We start from the raw sequence: 16,692 nt of genomic DNA on the forward strand, positions 1-16,692 counted from the left end.
ATAAGTTTGTCGAAGTTTACTTTCTTATTGCTTTGTAGTGCTTTGCGTTTCATGTATGTTAATATATTAATCCCACAATCCCTTGAACGAAATACACTTCGGGGACAGAGCCATATACAGCTTCAGCTACAGTAGCTTTCGGGTTAAAGCTGCGGCTGCATACAGTGGTCTTTCCTTCGTGCCAGTAGTCTGCGGTGTCGCGTTAATTAAAGTGACTTGATCGTATAATCATGAGCCTGCCCAGGTACGTTCATTCGTCGAAAACAATACAACGATTCAAGCACGTGCCCAGCAAAGTGGCACAGGGCATAGCCGAGCATCAGGCTATGGACAAGAAGCGTCGCAGTTTGAGCAATAAGAATGAGTGCCACAACTCCATGCCACACAGTGGCGCAATAGAGAGCGGCGCCTGTGCTCCCGTGGGCCGCGATCAGAGCGAAGGTAAGCAATACAATACACATGTACTAGTTCTCCAGCATTCCCAGTGATCTTGGATAATTAAAAACAGCGGACATCCAAGCCGAGGGGGACCAGCAGCGTCGCCGTCCGATAGGTAACGTCTGTGGCCCCAGTTCCATGCTGGAGTACCTGACGCCCAGAGAGCGCGGTCGCGACTTCTGGGTGGGCGAGGTGCATAACCTCGACGAGTCACTGGCTGGCAGCAATGGGCGCAGCTACGACCGTTTGATCATCGAGAATGACCGCCTGCTCAAAGAGAATGAGCGCTTGAGGAATGAAAAGGTGCGCCTGGTGGCCGATAAACTGAGCGCGCAGGAATTCATCAATTATCTGCAGGCCAAGCTGGACGAGAATACAATAGAGACGATGCACATGAAGCGCAGTTTGATCACCATTCGCCAAAGAATGGACACCAAGAGGAAACACGAGCGCGACACTCCACAACCAGCAAGCGTCCCAAAGGCACAGTGGTGAGGATCTGCCACAATTTTCGTCTTGCTTTCGTTTTATTTATTGTAGCGAAATTTGATATGTTATGTTGGGTGTGTAATAAAATACGTACATGTACATATATTCACTGTATTATAAAAGAGCGCGACAGCTTGGCATAGCATAGCCTGTCACCTTGCCCTGAACGATTACCGATCCCAACTGCCAAAAACGTTCTTGACATACTGTTTTCGAATATCATTGAAATCAACGTCAGTTAGAATAAAATTTGGGATTTGAATTCACCGGATCTCGAAAAGCAAATACTCAATCAGATGCAAATGATGATGACCAAATGCGCCAGCCTTTTCGCAACGCCTCAGTATATATAACACTCCTTCTGGTCATCGAGGCGGTCATCGGATTGCTATTAATCTCCGTAACGGCCTATTATCACGCAATACTCACTGGCTATTTGTCTGAGATTGAGTGCCGCTTGGTCCACGGTTATCTGCTGAATATCTATATATTTGGGGCACAGCTGATTCTGACGTTCCTGTGCAGCCTGTCCATGTGGAGGCGCTTGTGGAAGCGTCGTTGCACGCCCAACATTCAATTGCTTCTGTCCATTTGGCTATTCTATTCCTGCATCATCGTTGCCTCCGGCTTGGGGACTGTTTGGAATGTGTACCGCAGCGCCAAAGTATTTGAAAATGGAGCCGAAACGTCTCTGATCCGAGGCATCGATATGTACTACTCGTGTCCGGAGTGGAAGCTACTGTGGGATGGTCTGCAACTGCATAAAGAGTGCTGTGGCGTCCACAGCTACAAGGATTGGATGGATGCCGACTGGATGCCCCAGCAGCAGGACAGCGATAACTGCTCGAAAGCAGGCGGTACCAACGGCATCCTGGCTCCCTACACATGCTGCAAGCGAGGCTGCGCGAGTAGCACGAACCAGGATATGCCCGGAGATCAACAGCAGGGCGTTAGCCATAACCAGCAACCGTTTCCCTCCTTCACGCTGGACTCCATCCACACCAACGGCTGCCTGCCCGTGTTCTGCAAAGCCCTGTGGCGGTTCCTGTACATTCTGCTGGGACTGGCGCTGCTGTCCCTCAAATTTCTGGTAAGTCATGATGGGCAGTAGTCTTGATTACCGTACTTACCTTTCCTTGCAGATCATGCTCTGCTTTGTGACCAAATTCATAATGCAACGTCAGAACGAGAACGATGGCTGCTGCGACAACGTGGGCCTCACAGATGATGACGGATTTCCGTTGGTCGTTGTGGTGGGTTTGCCATACTTTTCACCTGTTTGTGTTCTTTGATAGAAATATGTTGTTGTCCATAGAAATACCCCTCAAATGTGCGTTGCCTAGTGATTGGTGAGGAGGATCTGGCTTCCGACGTGGCGCCCGATGCCCACTATTGCCTTTGCGATGAATCAGCGGAGGATGATTGTGAACATTAAACATTAAGTTGCTGTTTAAGTTTTGTTCTTATATTTTATAGTTATGTTATAGACAATTGTAATTGAATTCATTTAATCTTTGTTTGTTTAATTTGGGCTCCATATAGGGTTACACTGGTCGTGCACAATGTGCACAAATGGACAATCAGTCCTGTCAAACAAAAGCAAATCAAATCCAACTCGAGATTGAATTTGTACAGAAAATGTACAGGAGCGTACTGCATAAAGATCTAATACGGTTTTATTTTACATTCTGTGGTTTTAAATGTGTCCCTTAAACATAGAGCAATTAAATTATATTCCTGCTTTTATAAATACAAATTAAATATGTATTTTATGCGGAATATTTGTATTTTCGATCATCTTTTTAATTTGAGACAATCTATAAGAAACAAATGTAAGCTAAGCAAATTATACATAGATATATACATATATCTGGATAATTTCCGAAACGGTTGTAGATTTCATTTAAATTAATCTAAATTTAACCATAACCAGTTTCAGTTTCAGTTTCATGAATCACTAGTATTTTCAGTTTTTATACTTTACCAACACTTCCATTTTACGGTCACACACTACGGTTTTAACTTTTTGACAACCGAAAATTTTGATTTCTAAATAATTGTGCCAATATGTGAGTGCAAGTGATAAAAACTTTGAAAACTTATTAGTAATTGTGAAATTTGTTCATTGCAGGCCCTTACCAAAATATAGTGGTAAACATATTGTTGGCGATGATAGGTACGTTTCCTTTTTGGCTTTTTGTGGATGTTTTCTTTCTTATATTTACATATTTTGTACAGCTCCGATGAGAGTTCATCAGTTTCTTCTCCCACTGGATCTTTGGAGGATAATGGAGCAGTCTCCGATGCGTCTAGTAACGACTCGTCCAGCGACGAGTCGTCTAGCGAAGGCTCGACAGACTCTGAGTAAGTGACGTGACGTGACGAGACGTCGTGCGTGTGTGCGTGTGTGTGTGTGTGTGTTTTGTAATAGTATTGATGCAAAACTTTTATATCTAGAAGTACCAGCTCGGAGGAGTCGCCTTCAGTTATTGAGTATGAAATGCCGTAAGTTATACCACTGAAATAGGAGAAACACTGCTTCATATTGACTCATAATTAGGAATGTGGAACCGCCAGAGGAAGATGCTCCCATTATGGTGCTGAACCCTTTTTTCCAGATGCAGGGTGCCGCGATGAATGGCGAAACGGCTGGCCCAATCTTGCCACAAAGCGGTCCATTTGTAGAAGGCGATCCACCCGGATGTTCAAACACGGACAACATCGAAGCTGTTCCAGACAGGCAGACAGACAACATCGAAGCTGACATGCAGATGCAGGCATACACCCAGACAGACAACATCGAAGTTGTTCCAAATACCCAGACAATCTCTACACAAGTATCGGAGACAGACTTTGAAAATGATTTGCCGCCCATTCGTCGTCGACGCGCCATCCCGGCCAGCTTCGAAGATCCGGAATCGATTGGAGCACGTGTGTCCAAGCGTGGCAGAGGCAGCACTGCCTCAGGCGAATTTATGGAGCGGGCCAAACCGCTTCAGGTTACAAACTACTTTCAGGGGGTGTCTGCCCGTTTGGTAAGGGAGCGCGTGGGGCTGTTGCCCTTTCGAGAATTCTGCCATATGGCTGATCGAGGCTTAGAGAAGGCCGTCGCTCGTTCCAAGCAAGGCCAAGCAGAAGGCCCCAAGTAGTGCTCACACATTGAGAAGACACACACTTTAAGAGTTGATGGGTACAATTTTAAAATTTTTTAATGTAACTTTAATGTAATAAACTAAATACTTTGACAAGCGTATGGATGTACATATATTTCATTAGGGTTAATTGCGATAGTCCTGCCGAGCGTCTGCCAGCTCTTGTTGCTGCAACGACCTATCCACCAGAGGAAGAACGTCACGCGATCGAACGGATTACAAAGATTTATATTTTTATGAGAATTGTCTCTGGTTAAACTATGCTGCCACAATGTTAGTATGGCATAAATTAAAGAAACGATAAAGTGGCATTGGCATCTCATTCGTGGCTTTCATATGAATCGATTTCGTTGCTGCTGTCGGTATTGCTGCGCGAGCCATCGGACACGGCGGCGCTGCTTGTGCTGACCATAAGGCCACTGGGCATTTCGCCAATGGATAGCACTGAGCTGCTCTCATCGGCGCTGGAGGTTATCGAGCTCAGCTCATTCCAACTGACGCCAGAGTCCATCGATGCCAGTGATGCGGGAGTGACATCTCCGTCGGCGGCTGCAGGCTGTTGCTCCTGCGCCTGATTGTTGTTGTTATTGTTGTCGGAACGGACACGCTTCTCCTCCGAACCGATGGGGTCTGCTCTGCGTTTGTTCACGGTCTGACGCTCGTTCATTGGGCTCCAGTCGAGGGCATGATGTACTATGGCACGGACCGACAGCTGAATGGGCCCATCAAAAGTACTATTGCAATCGGGCTGTGAGACATCCGCTTCCATATCAACAGCCATGGGCTCCGGCGAGGAACGAGGCGGCGTCAGCCCAGACGGCAGCATGGTCGATTGGTGCAGCTCACTGTTCTGCGAGGCTAAGAACTCCAGCTCGCTCTCCTGCAAGAAAAACACGTGTTAAACAAGAGCACATATTATTTAAGGTGTGCTCAACGTACGTAGCGGGCACGTTCGAATTGCAGGTATTCCTCGTTTTCCTCGAACTGCTGCCTGGCGGACATTTCCATGGCCTGCGCAAGCTGCTTAAGTTCATCATATTGCATTCCTTCCTCATAGACACCAGCGTCTGCGGGGAATAGTAATCTTTGAAGAGTGTTAATCAGATTATATGCACTGTACCTTTGAGCATGTTAACTAAGCTGTGGTAGGACTGGCTGCGCAATTCCATTTTTATATTATTATTTAGAACAATCACAAAATTTACAAAGCCGCAGCGTTTGACATAACGGCAGTTTGTGTTATCGAATGCTCCAGCTGTTTTTGAATGGCCTACGGTCACACTTAGGAGTAGTTAAATTTAAAAAACACAGCTACAAGTAGGCGGCAAATTTGAATAGATTTCGATACAGCGGAATTGTTGGAGAAAGATTAATTTTCGAACTTAAAGTTCTAAGTTAAAGCTTTGTTTGAACTTAAAAGCTTAGCGTTCTAAAGCTTTGCGACTTCCAACGGCTACTCAAAGCTGCTGCAGTGTACTCCTGAGATTCGATCTATTTAATTATTTTAAAAGCTTCTTTCATTTTCATGCTGAAATTTGAAGTCTGCAAAAGTACGGTTGAAATATCACAAGTAAATAGTAAATGCCTTGCCAACGTTTTGTGGGGTCAAAAGTTTACAGCTTCGCCTCACCGCAATGATGGAAATTGTTTTTTCTCTAATTTGAAAAAAATGCGTCTCTGTGCGTTTCGTTTGCATTGCAGTAGCCGCCACCTTGTCTCCCCTCCTGCACACCTGACCAAACCCACTGACCCATGGCGCCCGCCTTTGACCCTAACGACAATCACGTTGAAATTCAACAAAATGCCAAAATGCCACTTGAAGTCAGTTTGGCTTTTTCGCTCTCATTCAGTGTTTTTTCCCCCCCATCGTTTTCTGTTCGGCGACAATTTTGCTTTGTGTGTGGCAGTTTTTCTGCATGGATCGCCTCCTGTTTAGTTTTGGTACCCTGTTTTTTTTTGCAGTGGGTATATCGTATCTATGACTGGGGTAGACTTTTAATATGATTTTTCCATATTTATTTGTAATCTGCTATTCTTGCTGACCAAAAATCGGTGCGTGAAATATTTAATTACAATTAAATTGTTCCTATTTTATTTCCGTGAATGCTGGAGGTACAAATTCGATTCGCTAAATTTTCCAGGATATTTCAAGTCTCGACTTTCGTCTAACATTGCGTTATTTTTTTCACTTTTGCTTTTATTTTTCCCTGACACATTTTTCTGTATGGCCAAACTCCCGCGCGCTGCCCAACGCAATGAAAATAAAACAAGCGCACGAGAAAAAACCAAAAAAAAAGGGTGAAAAAAAGAGAACAAGAAAAGTTTCGATGTCGTCACCGCAGCCACGACGGCTGGCGTTGCTTCTTTTGCATAAAAGTCTCCATGCAGTCCCTCTGCCAGAGCGCTCCACTACAGCTCCAACCCCATCATCAGCCCCATATAGCCACAACCTCAGATTCAACCCCACGCCAAATAGAAGGAACCAAAAAAAAAAAAGGCTAACACCAAAGTCGTTTTGTCGTTTTGTGTTAACCCGCATTTTGCACAATTTTTGGGTAGCATTTAAAGACCGTTCAATTACCGCTGAACAGTTGGAACTTTGGTGGGGCTAGATTAAAGACAAGGGATCGTAGTTCTGAGGGAGATTACCCAGCAGTAGGTAGGTAAATCACCATAGGATATTTATCCTATTTATTCACATATGTATGTCATAACTACCTATGCGTATGTTTCGATAGATAAAGCGGCTGCGGCAGCTAAAGCGAATCACCTGCCATCTAAGTATCTAAGTGATTCTTTATCTTTTTTTAACTACCGAATCCTTATTCGCCAGCGTTTTTCCAGCCTTATATGGCTAGAGGCACCCTTTCTAGTGGTAGGTAAATTTTATTTAAGCCCAGTATGTGCTTTTATCAAAATTCATTCAATATTTGTTTAAATTTTCACGTTTTCACTGACCCTAAGGACAACTAAGGCGGGGCTAACACTGATTCGATTAGCAAATCTGTGCCGCTCTCGATTTGCTTTTAGTGGCCAAGTTGAATGTTTTCATTGGATGAGAAAAGGATTTTTGCCATTTACTTGTGTTCGCCAGCCTTCCGGCACATTAGGCAGCCATAATTTGGCTAATTTTGCATCTTTTTGCCATATAATTTACACCAAATAACACACGACTGCCACACACACACACACACACACCAGCATACATACACATGGACAACGAAACGCCCAATTGTAGTGGTTGCTTGAATGCTGTTAAAACATTCGCGCAGCACTCATACGCCGTGATATCCGACTTTCGACCAGGGGGCACGTTCCAGGAGCCCGTCGATAAGATGCCTAATCAATGATTCGGAAATACCTTGCACAACATTAATTTTACGCTACACTTCTTTCTCCAGCGGTCACATACCCTTTACGTGTTATCCCTTTGCTTGAAGCTGATGGAGGGTAAGGTGGATCATTAATTTGTATGGAAAAGGAATTTACAAGAATTTACATAAGAATAAATAAATTCTTCCACCGAGTTAAAAAGACTTTACGATTTCTAACCAACAAAAAAGGAAACTTTTTATATTAAATTAATTAATAACTGGAATATAATTAAATTTTAAAAACTTCAATCTTAAAGAACATTAGCTTCTGTGTGTAAGAAAAATAAAAGTTTTTTATATCTAAAATGTGTTCTCGTTCTCTACTCCATCAGAAAATACAAATGGAATTGTAGCTGGGATCTGAGGCAGGGTCTGAAAGAATAAGGTATTGTCAGAGAATCAGAAAACCGATACGGACATTACAACTCACAGCAGTATTAAAGTTCATTGCGGCATGCTTTGCAGCCAGGCTTGTTGCAAGCTACGCCATCTAGTCCGCAGGCCTCTTTTTTTCCACTGACATCTTCTTTTCCGGGGACATCTTTCTCTCCACTGGCATCGCCGTGTCCGCGAACATCTTCTGGCCCGCTGGCATCTTCTGGCCCGCTGGCATCTTCTGGTCCGCTGGAGTCTTCTGGCCCGATGACATCTCCTTGACCGCTCACATCCTTTGGTGCACTAATATCTTCTTGTCCGCTGAAATCTCCTTGCCCACCATCATCTTCTTCTCCGCTACCATCCCCTGTTCCGCCCACCATTCCCTTTACGCAGCCAGCTTCTCCGCATTTCTCACCATGTCCGCAACGTTTTTTTCCACAGTCATGTCCTTTTTTGCGATCATCTCCCTGTGCACTGCCTGGAGAGTCCGGATTGGGCATTCTTCCAAAGACCTCCACTCTGCGTAAGAAAATGAAATTTAGTTTGTATGTCGTGCCCACGCGCGAATTCTTAGCTACCGATAAATGCAAGTAAACTCGCCGCCATGATTTGAGTAAAAGTGGAAAACTAGTCTACGAAAATGGTCCTGATTATCTACACTGTAATGCTCAGTGCGTCTGTTGGCGTCATTAGTGTAGGTGAATTGGCCCAATAGGTCTCGCTTGGAGAAACCCGATTTTATGCCCTAACAGAATAATATGTGTGCACTTATTAAAAGAGTCTAAAACCCGATCGGGAGATTTCAACTCACGAAAACCTCAAAGTCTTTAGGTGCATTCGCACTCAAGCTGGGCGTCATATCCTTGGGCGCGTGGGTCAGGGTAATCGTCTCAACGATGATGGTCTGGGCCAGTTGAATGGTCACTGTAGAACGATTTCCACGGTATCCAAAACAGGCGCCGGGAGCTAGACTCGCCCGCAGCATGTTCACAGGCGGATTGACACTGAAGTCTAGGCCCAGAAGGCGCTTCATGACAGTGCCGCTGCCAATGGGGTGTGCCGTGACCACGACAACTCTGGCCCCCAGCTCATCCGAGGCGAAGTTTAAACGGTTATAGTTGGGCTGCTGACTTGAGTATTGTTCATTCGAATATTCGCCGGAATACGGATCAGGGTTGGAATTTGGATATTGATTCGGGCTTTGATCGAAGCTTGAGTATGGATTAGTCATTGCATTTGGATATGGAATTGAATTTGGACCTTGGTTTAAAGTCGGAGCTTGAATTCCATACTGATTATATTCATTTGGACCTTGGATTCCATTTTCATTTTTGATTCCCTTTGGATCTTGGATTCCATTTTCATTTTTGATTCCCTTTGGATCTTGGATTCCATTTTCATTTTTGATTGCATTCGGACCTTGGGTTACATATTCATTTTTGATTGCATCTGGATTTTGGACATAGTTTGGATTTTGGACATAGTTTGGATTTTGCATTGCACTTGGATTTTGGACTACATTTGGAATTGCTCCCAGATTTGCATTTGGGATTGCATTTTGCTGTTGCATTGCATTCTTCTTGTTGCAATCCAGCTTTAGCTGATTCACATCGGCTATGAGGCTGTCAACCTTACGTTTCACATCGGAATCAATTCTGGTTAGCTCAGCGCCGGGTGCTTTCTGATCGTACTGTGGACTGCCAGGTGCTCCAGGTGCCCCCTTGGAACTCTCAGTGCCAGCTGGGGCGCCCTGCATCTTAATCTGTAGAGAAATGGCTTAGCAAGAGATTCAATGGGGACGACATTTGTAGCTGGCATTACCGACAGCTCATTCACTGTGTCACGTAGCCCAGTGAATCCCGTATTCTTCACGGAGTTGTCCGACAGTAGATAGTAGAAAAATGCCGCGACTAGAAGAAAAGATATGAAATGGCCAAAGCAAACCACTTTGGCGGGGCGTCCTTGAGGGCTGTCCATTTTTTGTTTTGCTTTTTAAGGAATATCGCTTTAAAGTACAACGCAAAGTGTCGAAACTATTAAACGTCAAATGAACTGAGTCTGCAATACAGGACTGCTTTGATTATTGCATCAGCTTGTTTTTTATACCCGTAATTAAAAAAGTGTTGAGGGTGAGATTAGATTTGTGGTAAAAGTGGATGTGTGCAACGCAGAGAAGGAAACGTTTCCGACCCCATAAAGAATATATATATTTTTGATCAGCATCAATAGCCGAGTCGATATAGCCATGTCCGTCTGTTCGTCTGTCCGTCTGTCCGTCCGTCCGACATCAATCACCTTCACCGTGGAAGCTGGGGGCTTATCAGGGGTTTTATCTTCGCAAGTGATCCGTCGTGCAATTTCGCGCTGCTCCCTGCTCAACTGCAAAGCCTACTGGACGCATGAACTGACTACCAAAGTCTAATCACTAGACATTAGACTCTACTGTCATAGCACCATAAGCAGCTGGAAAACATCTGACTGGGAAACTGCTGAGAGATAAATTTCGCTATCAACCTGCTGGAAACAGCCAAAAACCTGAAATTAGTTTGGCTTGAATTGGTATTTTTTCAATGACCATTTAATTTTCATTCCTTCGACGACGATACTTGTCGCCATATTTTTTGCCCATCCAAACAGAGTCTGAATATTTGCATTTGCATTTTCACAACATACGCTGCACAAATAAAATATGCAAGCAACAAATTTGCAGCCAGACACAGTCAATAGAACAAATTTATTGGCAATTTTTGGGATTTGCCGACTTGCTTGTTGGCTGCCTTCTGCCTCCTGGCTTCCAGCTGGAGCTCCCGGCTTCCAGAGCCAGCTCCTGCCTCTGCGAGCCTTAGCAGGAGTTTGATTGTGTAAAATTGCAAATCAAACATGACTAAGGGACACATTCTTTCCCATGGAGAGAGAGAGAGAGAGAGAGAGAGAGAGAGAGGAAGAACGTGCGCGAAACTGTATACAAATGGTAAAGAAACGGCAATGGGAAATGGGAATGTGTGTTGCCTCCAGGTCGATATAGAAATGCATCTGGATGTTTTTCATTTTTTGTTATTGGAGATTTTGCACAGCTGTTGCTTGCAGCATTCAGATACGGCCGAGATAAAATGCGGGCCTGGCTGTTCCTCCTGACGGATGGCCCCAAGTGTGGAATTGTATGGCTCGGCTCTGGAAGCCCCCAAAGATTTTTGTTCCATTTGCTTGTGCATATTGACAATTTTTTTAGATAAGCTACATTTAAAATAATAAAAACATTGCTACTGATTTTGTTGTTGTGGGTAACCAACCAAATATGTACAGGGATTAATGACTTAGAAGAATTAGCATGGAGGCTGTATAGGGATTAATGATTTAAAAGAATTAACATGGAGGCTGTGTCTGGCAAACTATATCCATTGACTGAAATTTGTAGATATTTTCCTATAAATTTTCCCTACATAGCCTGAATGCTTAAATTGTGGTGCATTTTGCTGGAATTTGTTTATTGGACACCTGCTAAGCAGCTTATGAAATGTAATGCATTCGCATGCAAAAGCCATTAGCATACATTAGATGCATGCTGTCCGGTGTTGGCGCCTCTGGCCACTGTATAGTTATTCGCCCATTGCGCCGTCGCAGTCGCGTAGGTCAAGCGTCGGCTGAGCTTAAATTTGGACTGGTTCACGTACTGGCCATTATAGTCATTTGTCCTACTAATTTACCATACACTCGCACAGATACACACCCATACAGAAGCAGCTACTGCTATATCCTGGGGGGGGGCGCTCACAAGTGTGCTGGGGGTTAGCTTGACTTCTCACAAATTTCGCGCTGTGTCTGCGGAAATAAATGAGCGTGTTTTAGTTGCATTTCCTCTACATTTTTTGAAAGCAAAATAAAATAAAATACAAAAAATATATGCAAATAAACATAAATAACGTGAAAAGAAGGAAACCGCAAGCAGACATAACTAACAGTGAAAAGTGAGTGTAGAATAAAAATGAAATGAAATGCCAGGGCAAAGGGAAAGTGCAGGCGAGCCACAACTGATGTATAGCTGTGTGTGTTTTTATGCACACAATATGTGTGTGTGTGTGTGTATGCAGTTTATCCCACAACATACATACATACATATGTAGATGGGAATAAATATGTTTGTGCGCTCATTGTTGCAAATTTGGTTTCCTTTCCGCTTCTGGTGGGAGTTTAGTTTGATTAGCCGAGACTGAAGGAAGTGCATGCATATATTTTTGGTGGTACTTGTACAGTGCAGTGGAAAATTCTTTGACCGTACACCGATAGAAAAAAGCCCTGAAATTTTAATATTTTCACTTAGATTTTAATATTTATGCCATTGATTTTCATCCAAGAGTGGTTGTATTAAAATTGAATATTTTTCACTTAAATTTTGATATTAATATGAAAATATTTAAATTTAATATGTTTAATATTTAAATCTAATATGTTTCATATTTAATTTAAAAATATGTTATGCCTAAATTTAATATGTTTCATATTTATATTGAGTATATTTCATTTTTAAACTAATCGATTATTATTTTGCCTACGTGGACTACATTTCAAGTCCTCATGATGTGAAATTCACCAAGTTAAAGTTTGCAACTAGAAATAATCGCAACATGAGTAGAACTGCATTTTTTGTGATTATGACCCTGCGCAAAGATAATTTAAACTGTGTATTCAAGGCGGCGCGCGGACCGTTGGGATTCGGGGGCAAAAAAAAATATTATAAACATATTTAAAAAAAATACAAAAAATATTTTATTTCATTTAATATGGAATATTTAAAATAAAAAGTTTTCTATTTGATTTTAAAACAGAAATTTTGAAATCAAGTCATAATAATATTCAATTTAAATATGAAACATATTAAACTACAAATTTAATATATTATATTTATTTTAAAGTGTTTTGTATTAAGATTAAATATGCGCCATTTTAATACAATTATATTTGAATCAAAGTCAATTCTATTAAATTTTACTATGTTTGTATTTAAAAATCGCATTTTAAATTCAAATATGATTGTAGTTATTTTTACTATGCCTTTTTTCTATCAGTGTATAAGCCTCAATTTGTGATTAATTTAATTCTCAACAGTTGCTTTTGGGTAGGTTTAGAATAATTCCAATTTGCAACAAGTGTTGGGTTTTTTTTTAATGGATACAATTTCTACAAAATTTCCTGGAAAGATATATAATTGGCCATATATTTTTACTGGAATACCGATACTGCAGAGTTTCCACTGTACACATAACTACAGCCAATCACTTACATTTTAGCTGGAAAAATCTTCAAGCCATAGATCAATAAATCCTTATGGAAGTGATGGCACAGTCAGATCAAATGCAGCCATTTGTTTGCTTCAAGCGAAATTCGAATTTTATTTTATTTCAGTTGATTTTATTGCATTTGCATGTGCATAAAGTCGACAACGTTCCTGTCTTCATATCACCATCCATCGCATGCGTCTTCGCATCCTGCTATCCTTGGCATCCTGCTGCCTCTCTTTCTCTTTTTCGCTTCATCTTCATGCGTCTTCCTTGGTATCCTTCCTGCCTTCGTCCTCTCTGCGCATTCTCTCATCATATCCATGATTCTGCCAGTGTTTTCCTTCCTTCGCGTTTCATGTCAATGCTACTACTGCCAGTGTGGCCCTGCACATTTTCCCATGGCATGTGTTTTGCATTTTCTGCGGTTGCAATTGCTCCTGCCACGTATTTCTATTCTGCATGCATGCATGTATGTATGTATATCTGTGCCTGTGGTGTCTTTATGTCAATTCATGTGTGTCTCATATGCCTGTGTTAGTTTTTGCACACATTAACACTTTATTGTTGCTGTTTGCGCATGCACGCTAAAAACTTAACGAAGCAAAATATTTTTTGCTTGTTGCATTTTCATTTTTGCATTTTATGCCAATTTTTTGTGTCGCCCCTCCTCTTCTCTTGCTGTTTTCCCCATCTTTGTTTCTCTGTTTTCGCTTAATTTTCGACGTGTTACATTTTCTTTCTGTTGTTTTCTTTTGGTTTTTGGCATTGCATATGTAATTGTGAATTTGGTTGCAACAAAAGCAACAGCAATGCTTGTTTAACAGCTAATATTTGTGCGATGCCTGCGGGACAAACAGAACAGAAAGTTGGGGGCAGGATTAGGAGGATGGCTTCCCACGGCTCCAGCTGTGGCCACAGAGCAGTCATCCAGGCTTTTGCCTTCGACTTCAGATGCAGATCCAGCTGCACCATTTGGGAGTGGTGCGGGAAGATGGTTTGCGGAGTATGGTAATTTTTTTTTTGGTTTTTTTCCAAACCAAACAACGTCGACATTGACAACTTTGTTGTCTTGTTGCATGTAATTTCTTTCTGCTGTTGCTTGTCGCTTGTTTGGCTTGCGGTTCGTGTGTGGTGTTCCTGCAAAGGGCCCCATCATCCTCATCCCCATCCCCATCCCTGCCCGCCATTTTGTTTTCGTTTACGTGCCTGCCACTTTCAAGTCCCTGTCTTGCTGCTCTTTGATTGCTCTGTCGCTTTGCTTTTGCAGTCGCCGCCGTCGTTTCCGTCGTTTCCGTTGCCTGAGAAAAGTGTCAAGCTCAAATGCAAGTCAAGGAGCTGCCTCCTGCCAGGTGGGATCAGACTTCGATGTCCAGCTGCGGCTTGTCCTCTGTATTGTTGAAGCTTTGTGCTGTTCTTCCTTCCAGTTCCGGTCCGTGAGATTTTCAAAGAGAGAGAGTTAAAGTGCAGCTGAGATTTAGGTCGATGCATAGCGAAGCTAACTTTGGAGCTATATAAAATGTTATTAAATATATGCGGATTTATTGCTAAATTTTGTAACATGTTACTCATATTAGTATTAAAGATACATGAGTTGTATTACTGTTCAATCCGTTTGCTTTTAGTGCGAATTAGCATGTTCAAAAATACCCAACAACATAAAAGAATGGCTGGCCTCGGGGGCTGAAATGTAGGATACCCTTGCAGATCGAAGGACTTATGACACTCATGTGATGAGTACGAGTACATCATATAAATTATTCTAACAAATATATACCTACTGTATATACATACCATCTAGAATGGTGATGAAGAGCAAGGGAATCTACTTTAATAAATCGTAAATTCCTTCCTGTTCACGTTTTAATCAGCTGGGACAAGTATTAACACTCTCTGGAAGGGTATAAAAACAGAGAAAAATAACCAAAGTTTAATTAAATTTTTGGGTACATACCAGTATACATACATATTGGTTTTATTTTTTGTAGGCATATATTTGTATAAATAAATATAGGGAAATGTTCACTCTGATATGATGAAGAGTGTGTGTTGTTGCCGGTCGCCGCGGGGCTTTACAGGTGCACTCTCATCGCTGACCCGTACAGCTGTATAATCATAATCAATAATAAATTTGCATAAATATTAAATGCCATTGGCTTTTCATCCCTATTCAATGGGAAATTTTAACGCATGCAATGCATTTGCCTGTGTGTGAGAGTTATTTTTCAGCATACCGATGCATCGGTTCAATGGCAAAGTTTCTGCTTTAATATGTTTGAATGCATGGCCCGAAGCGGAAAAATAAACTCAACGCGTAATCGTTTAAAGCGCTTTCAACATTTTAGGCATTGAATCAGTTTTTTTTTTTGGCTATCTTTGGCCGCACTGCTCGTCCCTGCCAGTGATGCCGCTAGTCGCATTTGAAGTCGCAATTAGTTCGCGCATGTAAAAAACCTTAAAACGTTTACACTATAAAATAGACATTTTTTTTTAGTGGGAGGGAGGGATAATATAATATTTTTTTTACTGCTCCTTCAGCCAGGTGTAAAATGTGTCCGAGCTGCGGGTGGTCCTTGTTGTCGTTGTCGTTGTCATTCTCATTCCCCGGGCCCAGCGTTTGCTTAATGTCTTCTTTATTATACGAAATTTATCACCGAAACTGAAATTGGCCCGACTCTGGCTGGCGTGTCGTCGTTTAAGCCAAAGCTGCAGGAGAAGCCAGAGCCAAGGAATGGAAGGGAGAGCCCTGCACTGTGCTTATACCTGGTACTTGTAGAGTATTAGGGTATATTAGGTTCGTAAAGTTGGAGGTAACAGGCAGCATTAAGTGCTTAGCCCATTAGGTTTATATATTTAAATCAACATTAATAGTTGAGTCATGATATAGTCATAAACTTCTGTCTGTATATGTATTAACGCCTAGATATCGCATATATAATGCAAACAATTAAGGTTTGATTGATTAAGATAATTAACGCTATTATCAATTTTTACATGCATATTTACAAATTGGTAAGCCACATTTTCACTTACAATTTTGGCAACGTTTAAATTATTTTAAAATAATTCTAGAAAATAGAAAACTTTGCTTAAGTTATTGGTGTCTTCTATGGTTGCAATCTTACTTATGTTTTTGCTACCTTTCCAAGCTATAGTATATATACTTAGGTCCCTCCTATTAAGTCATTCTAATGAATATGAATGATAGGTATGCCGTAGTCCAAATATCGACTTTTAGCTATTTTACTCGCTTTTTTGTGTTTTTTTTTCTGGTGCTGCTGCAGTCAGGGCACAACATAAAGTAACTCACACAAGCACACGGACACACAGGCACACGAACAGGAGTGTAGTAAAAACATGGCTTATATCCTTTATGGCAACAAAGGGAAACAGACACTCTTGCACACACTGGCACACATATGAATGCATTTTTACACCCACAAGATTAGCAGCACACCCAAACAGACATAAGAAATTAATGTGTGGGTTTTGTGCTAATGAACGGTACATGTGTACATATGTACATCATACATACATACATACATACATACATACGTACGAGTGTTTGTGTGTGTGCTGGCGCTGTTT

The 16,692-nt window shown here is 41.9% G+C and overlaps 5 protein-coding genes across 5 annotated transcripts; 3 read left to right on the forward strand and 2 right to left on the reverse strand.

Annotated features, from left to right (window-relative positions):
• The first annotated feature begins 55 nt into the window (after positions 1-55).
• LOC111078090 (protein swallow-like) lies at positions 56-1,032 on the forward strand. Its single transcript, XM_022372623.2, has 2 exons — positions 56-441; positions 509-1,032. The coding sequence occupies exons 1-2, from the start codon at positions 231-233 to the stop codon at positions 931-933; spliced, it is 636 nt and encodes a 211-aa protein (XP_022228315.2). The 5' UTR covers positions 56-230; the 3' UTR covers positions 934-1,032.
• An 81-nt stretch (positions 1,033-1,113) lies between these two features.
• LOC111078089 lies at positions 1,114-2,432 on the forward strand. The gene is made up of 3 exons (XM_022372622.2): positions 1,114-2,017; positions 2,070-2,180; positions 2,243-2,432. The coding sequence occupies exons 1-3, from the start codon at positions 1,244-1,246 to the stop codon at positions 2,360-2,362; spliced, it is 1,005 nt and encodes a 334-aa protein (XP_022228314.2). The 5' UTR covers positions 1,114-1,243; the 3' UTR covers positions 2,363-2,432.
• Positions 2,433-2,897: 465 nt separating this feature from the next.
• On the forward strand, positions 2,898-4,174 carry LOC111078081. Its single transcript, XM_022372615.2, has 5 exons — positions 2,898-2,996; positions 3,059-3,103; positions 3,166-3,291; positions 3,385-3,432; positions 3,488-4,174. Coding segments are annotated over exons 1-5 (810 nt in total). The 5' UTR covers positions 2,898-2,994; the 3' UTR covers positions 4,077-4,174.
• A 115-nt stretch (positions 4,175-4,289) lies between these two features.
• Positions 4,290-5,340, reverse strand: LOC111078082. Its single transcript, XM_022372616.2, has 3 exons — positions 5,200-5,340; positions 5,019-5,146; positions 4,290-4,959 (listed from the first exon to the last, which is right to left on the reverse strand). Exons 1-3 carry the CDS (start codon positions 5,246-5,248, stop codon positions 4,399-4,401), a joined length of 738 nt encoding a protein of 245 aa, XP_022228308.2. The 5' UTR covers positions 5,249-5,340; the 3' UTR covers positions 4,290-4,398.
• Positions 5,341-7,671: 2,331 nt separating this feature from the next.
• LOC111078083 lies at positions 7,672-9,886 on the reverse strand. The gene is made up of 5 exons (XM_022372617.2): positions 9,653-9,886; positions 8,643-9,593; positions 8,410-8,576; positions 7,884-8,350; positions 7,672-7,825 (listed from the first exon to the last, which is right to left on the reverse strand). The coding sequence occupies exons 1-4, from the start codon at positions 9,806-9,808 to the stop codon at positions 7,891-7,893; spliced, it is 1,734 nt and encodes a 577-aa protein (XP_022228309.2). The 5' UTR covers positions 9,809-9,886; the 3' UTR covers positions 7,672-7,825; positions 7,884-7,890.
• Positions 9,887-16,692: the final 6,806 nt, after the last annotated feature.

Source organism: Drosophila obscura, unplaced genomic scaffold, assembly GCF_018151105.1.
Source record: "Drosophila obscura isolate BZ-5 IFL unplaced genomic scaffold, ASM1815110v1 contig_200, whole genome shotgun sequence".
Classification (NCBI taxonomy): domain Eukaryota; kingdom Metazoa; phylum Arthropoda; class Insecta; order Diptera; family Drosophilidae; genus Drosophila; species Drosophila obscura.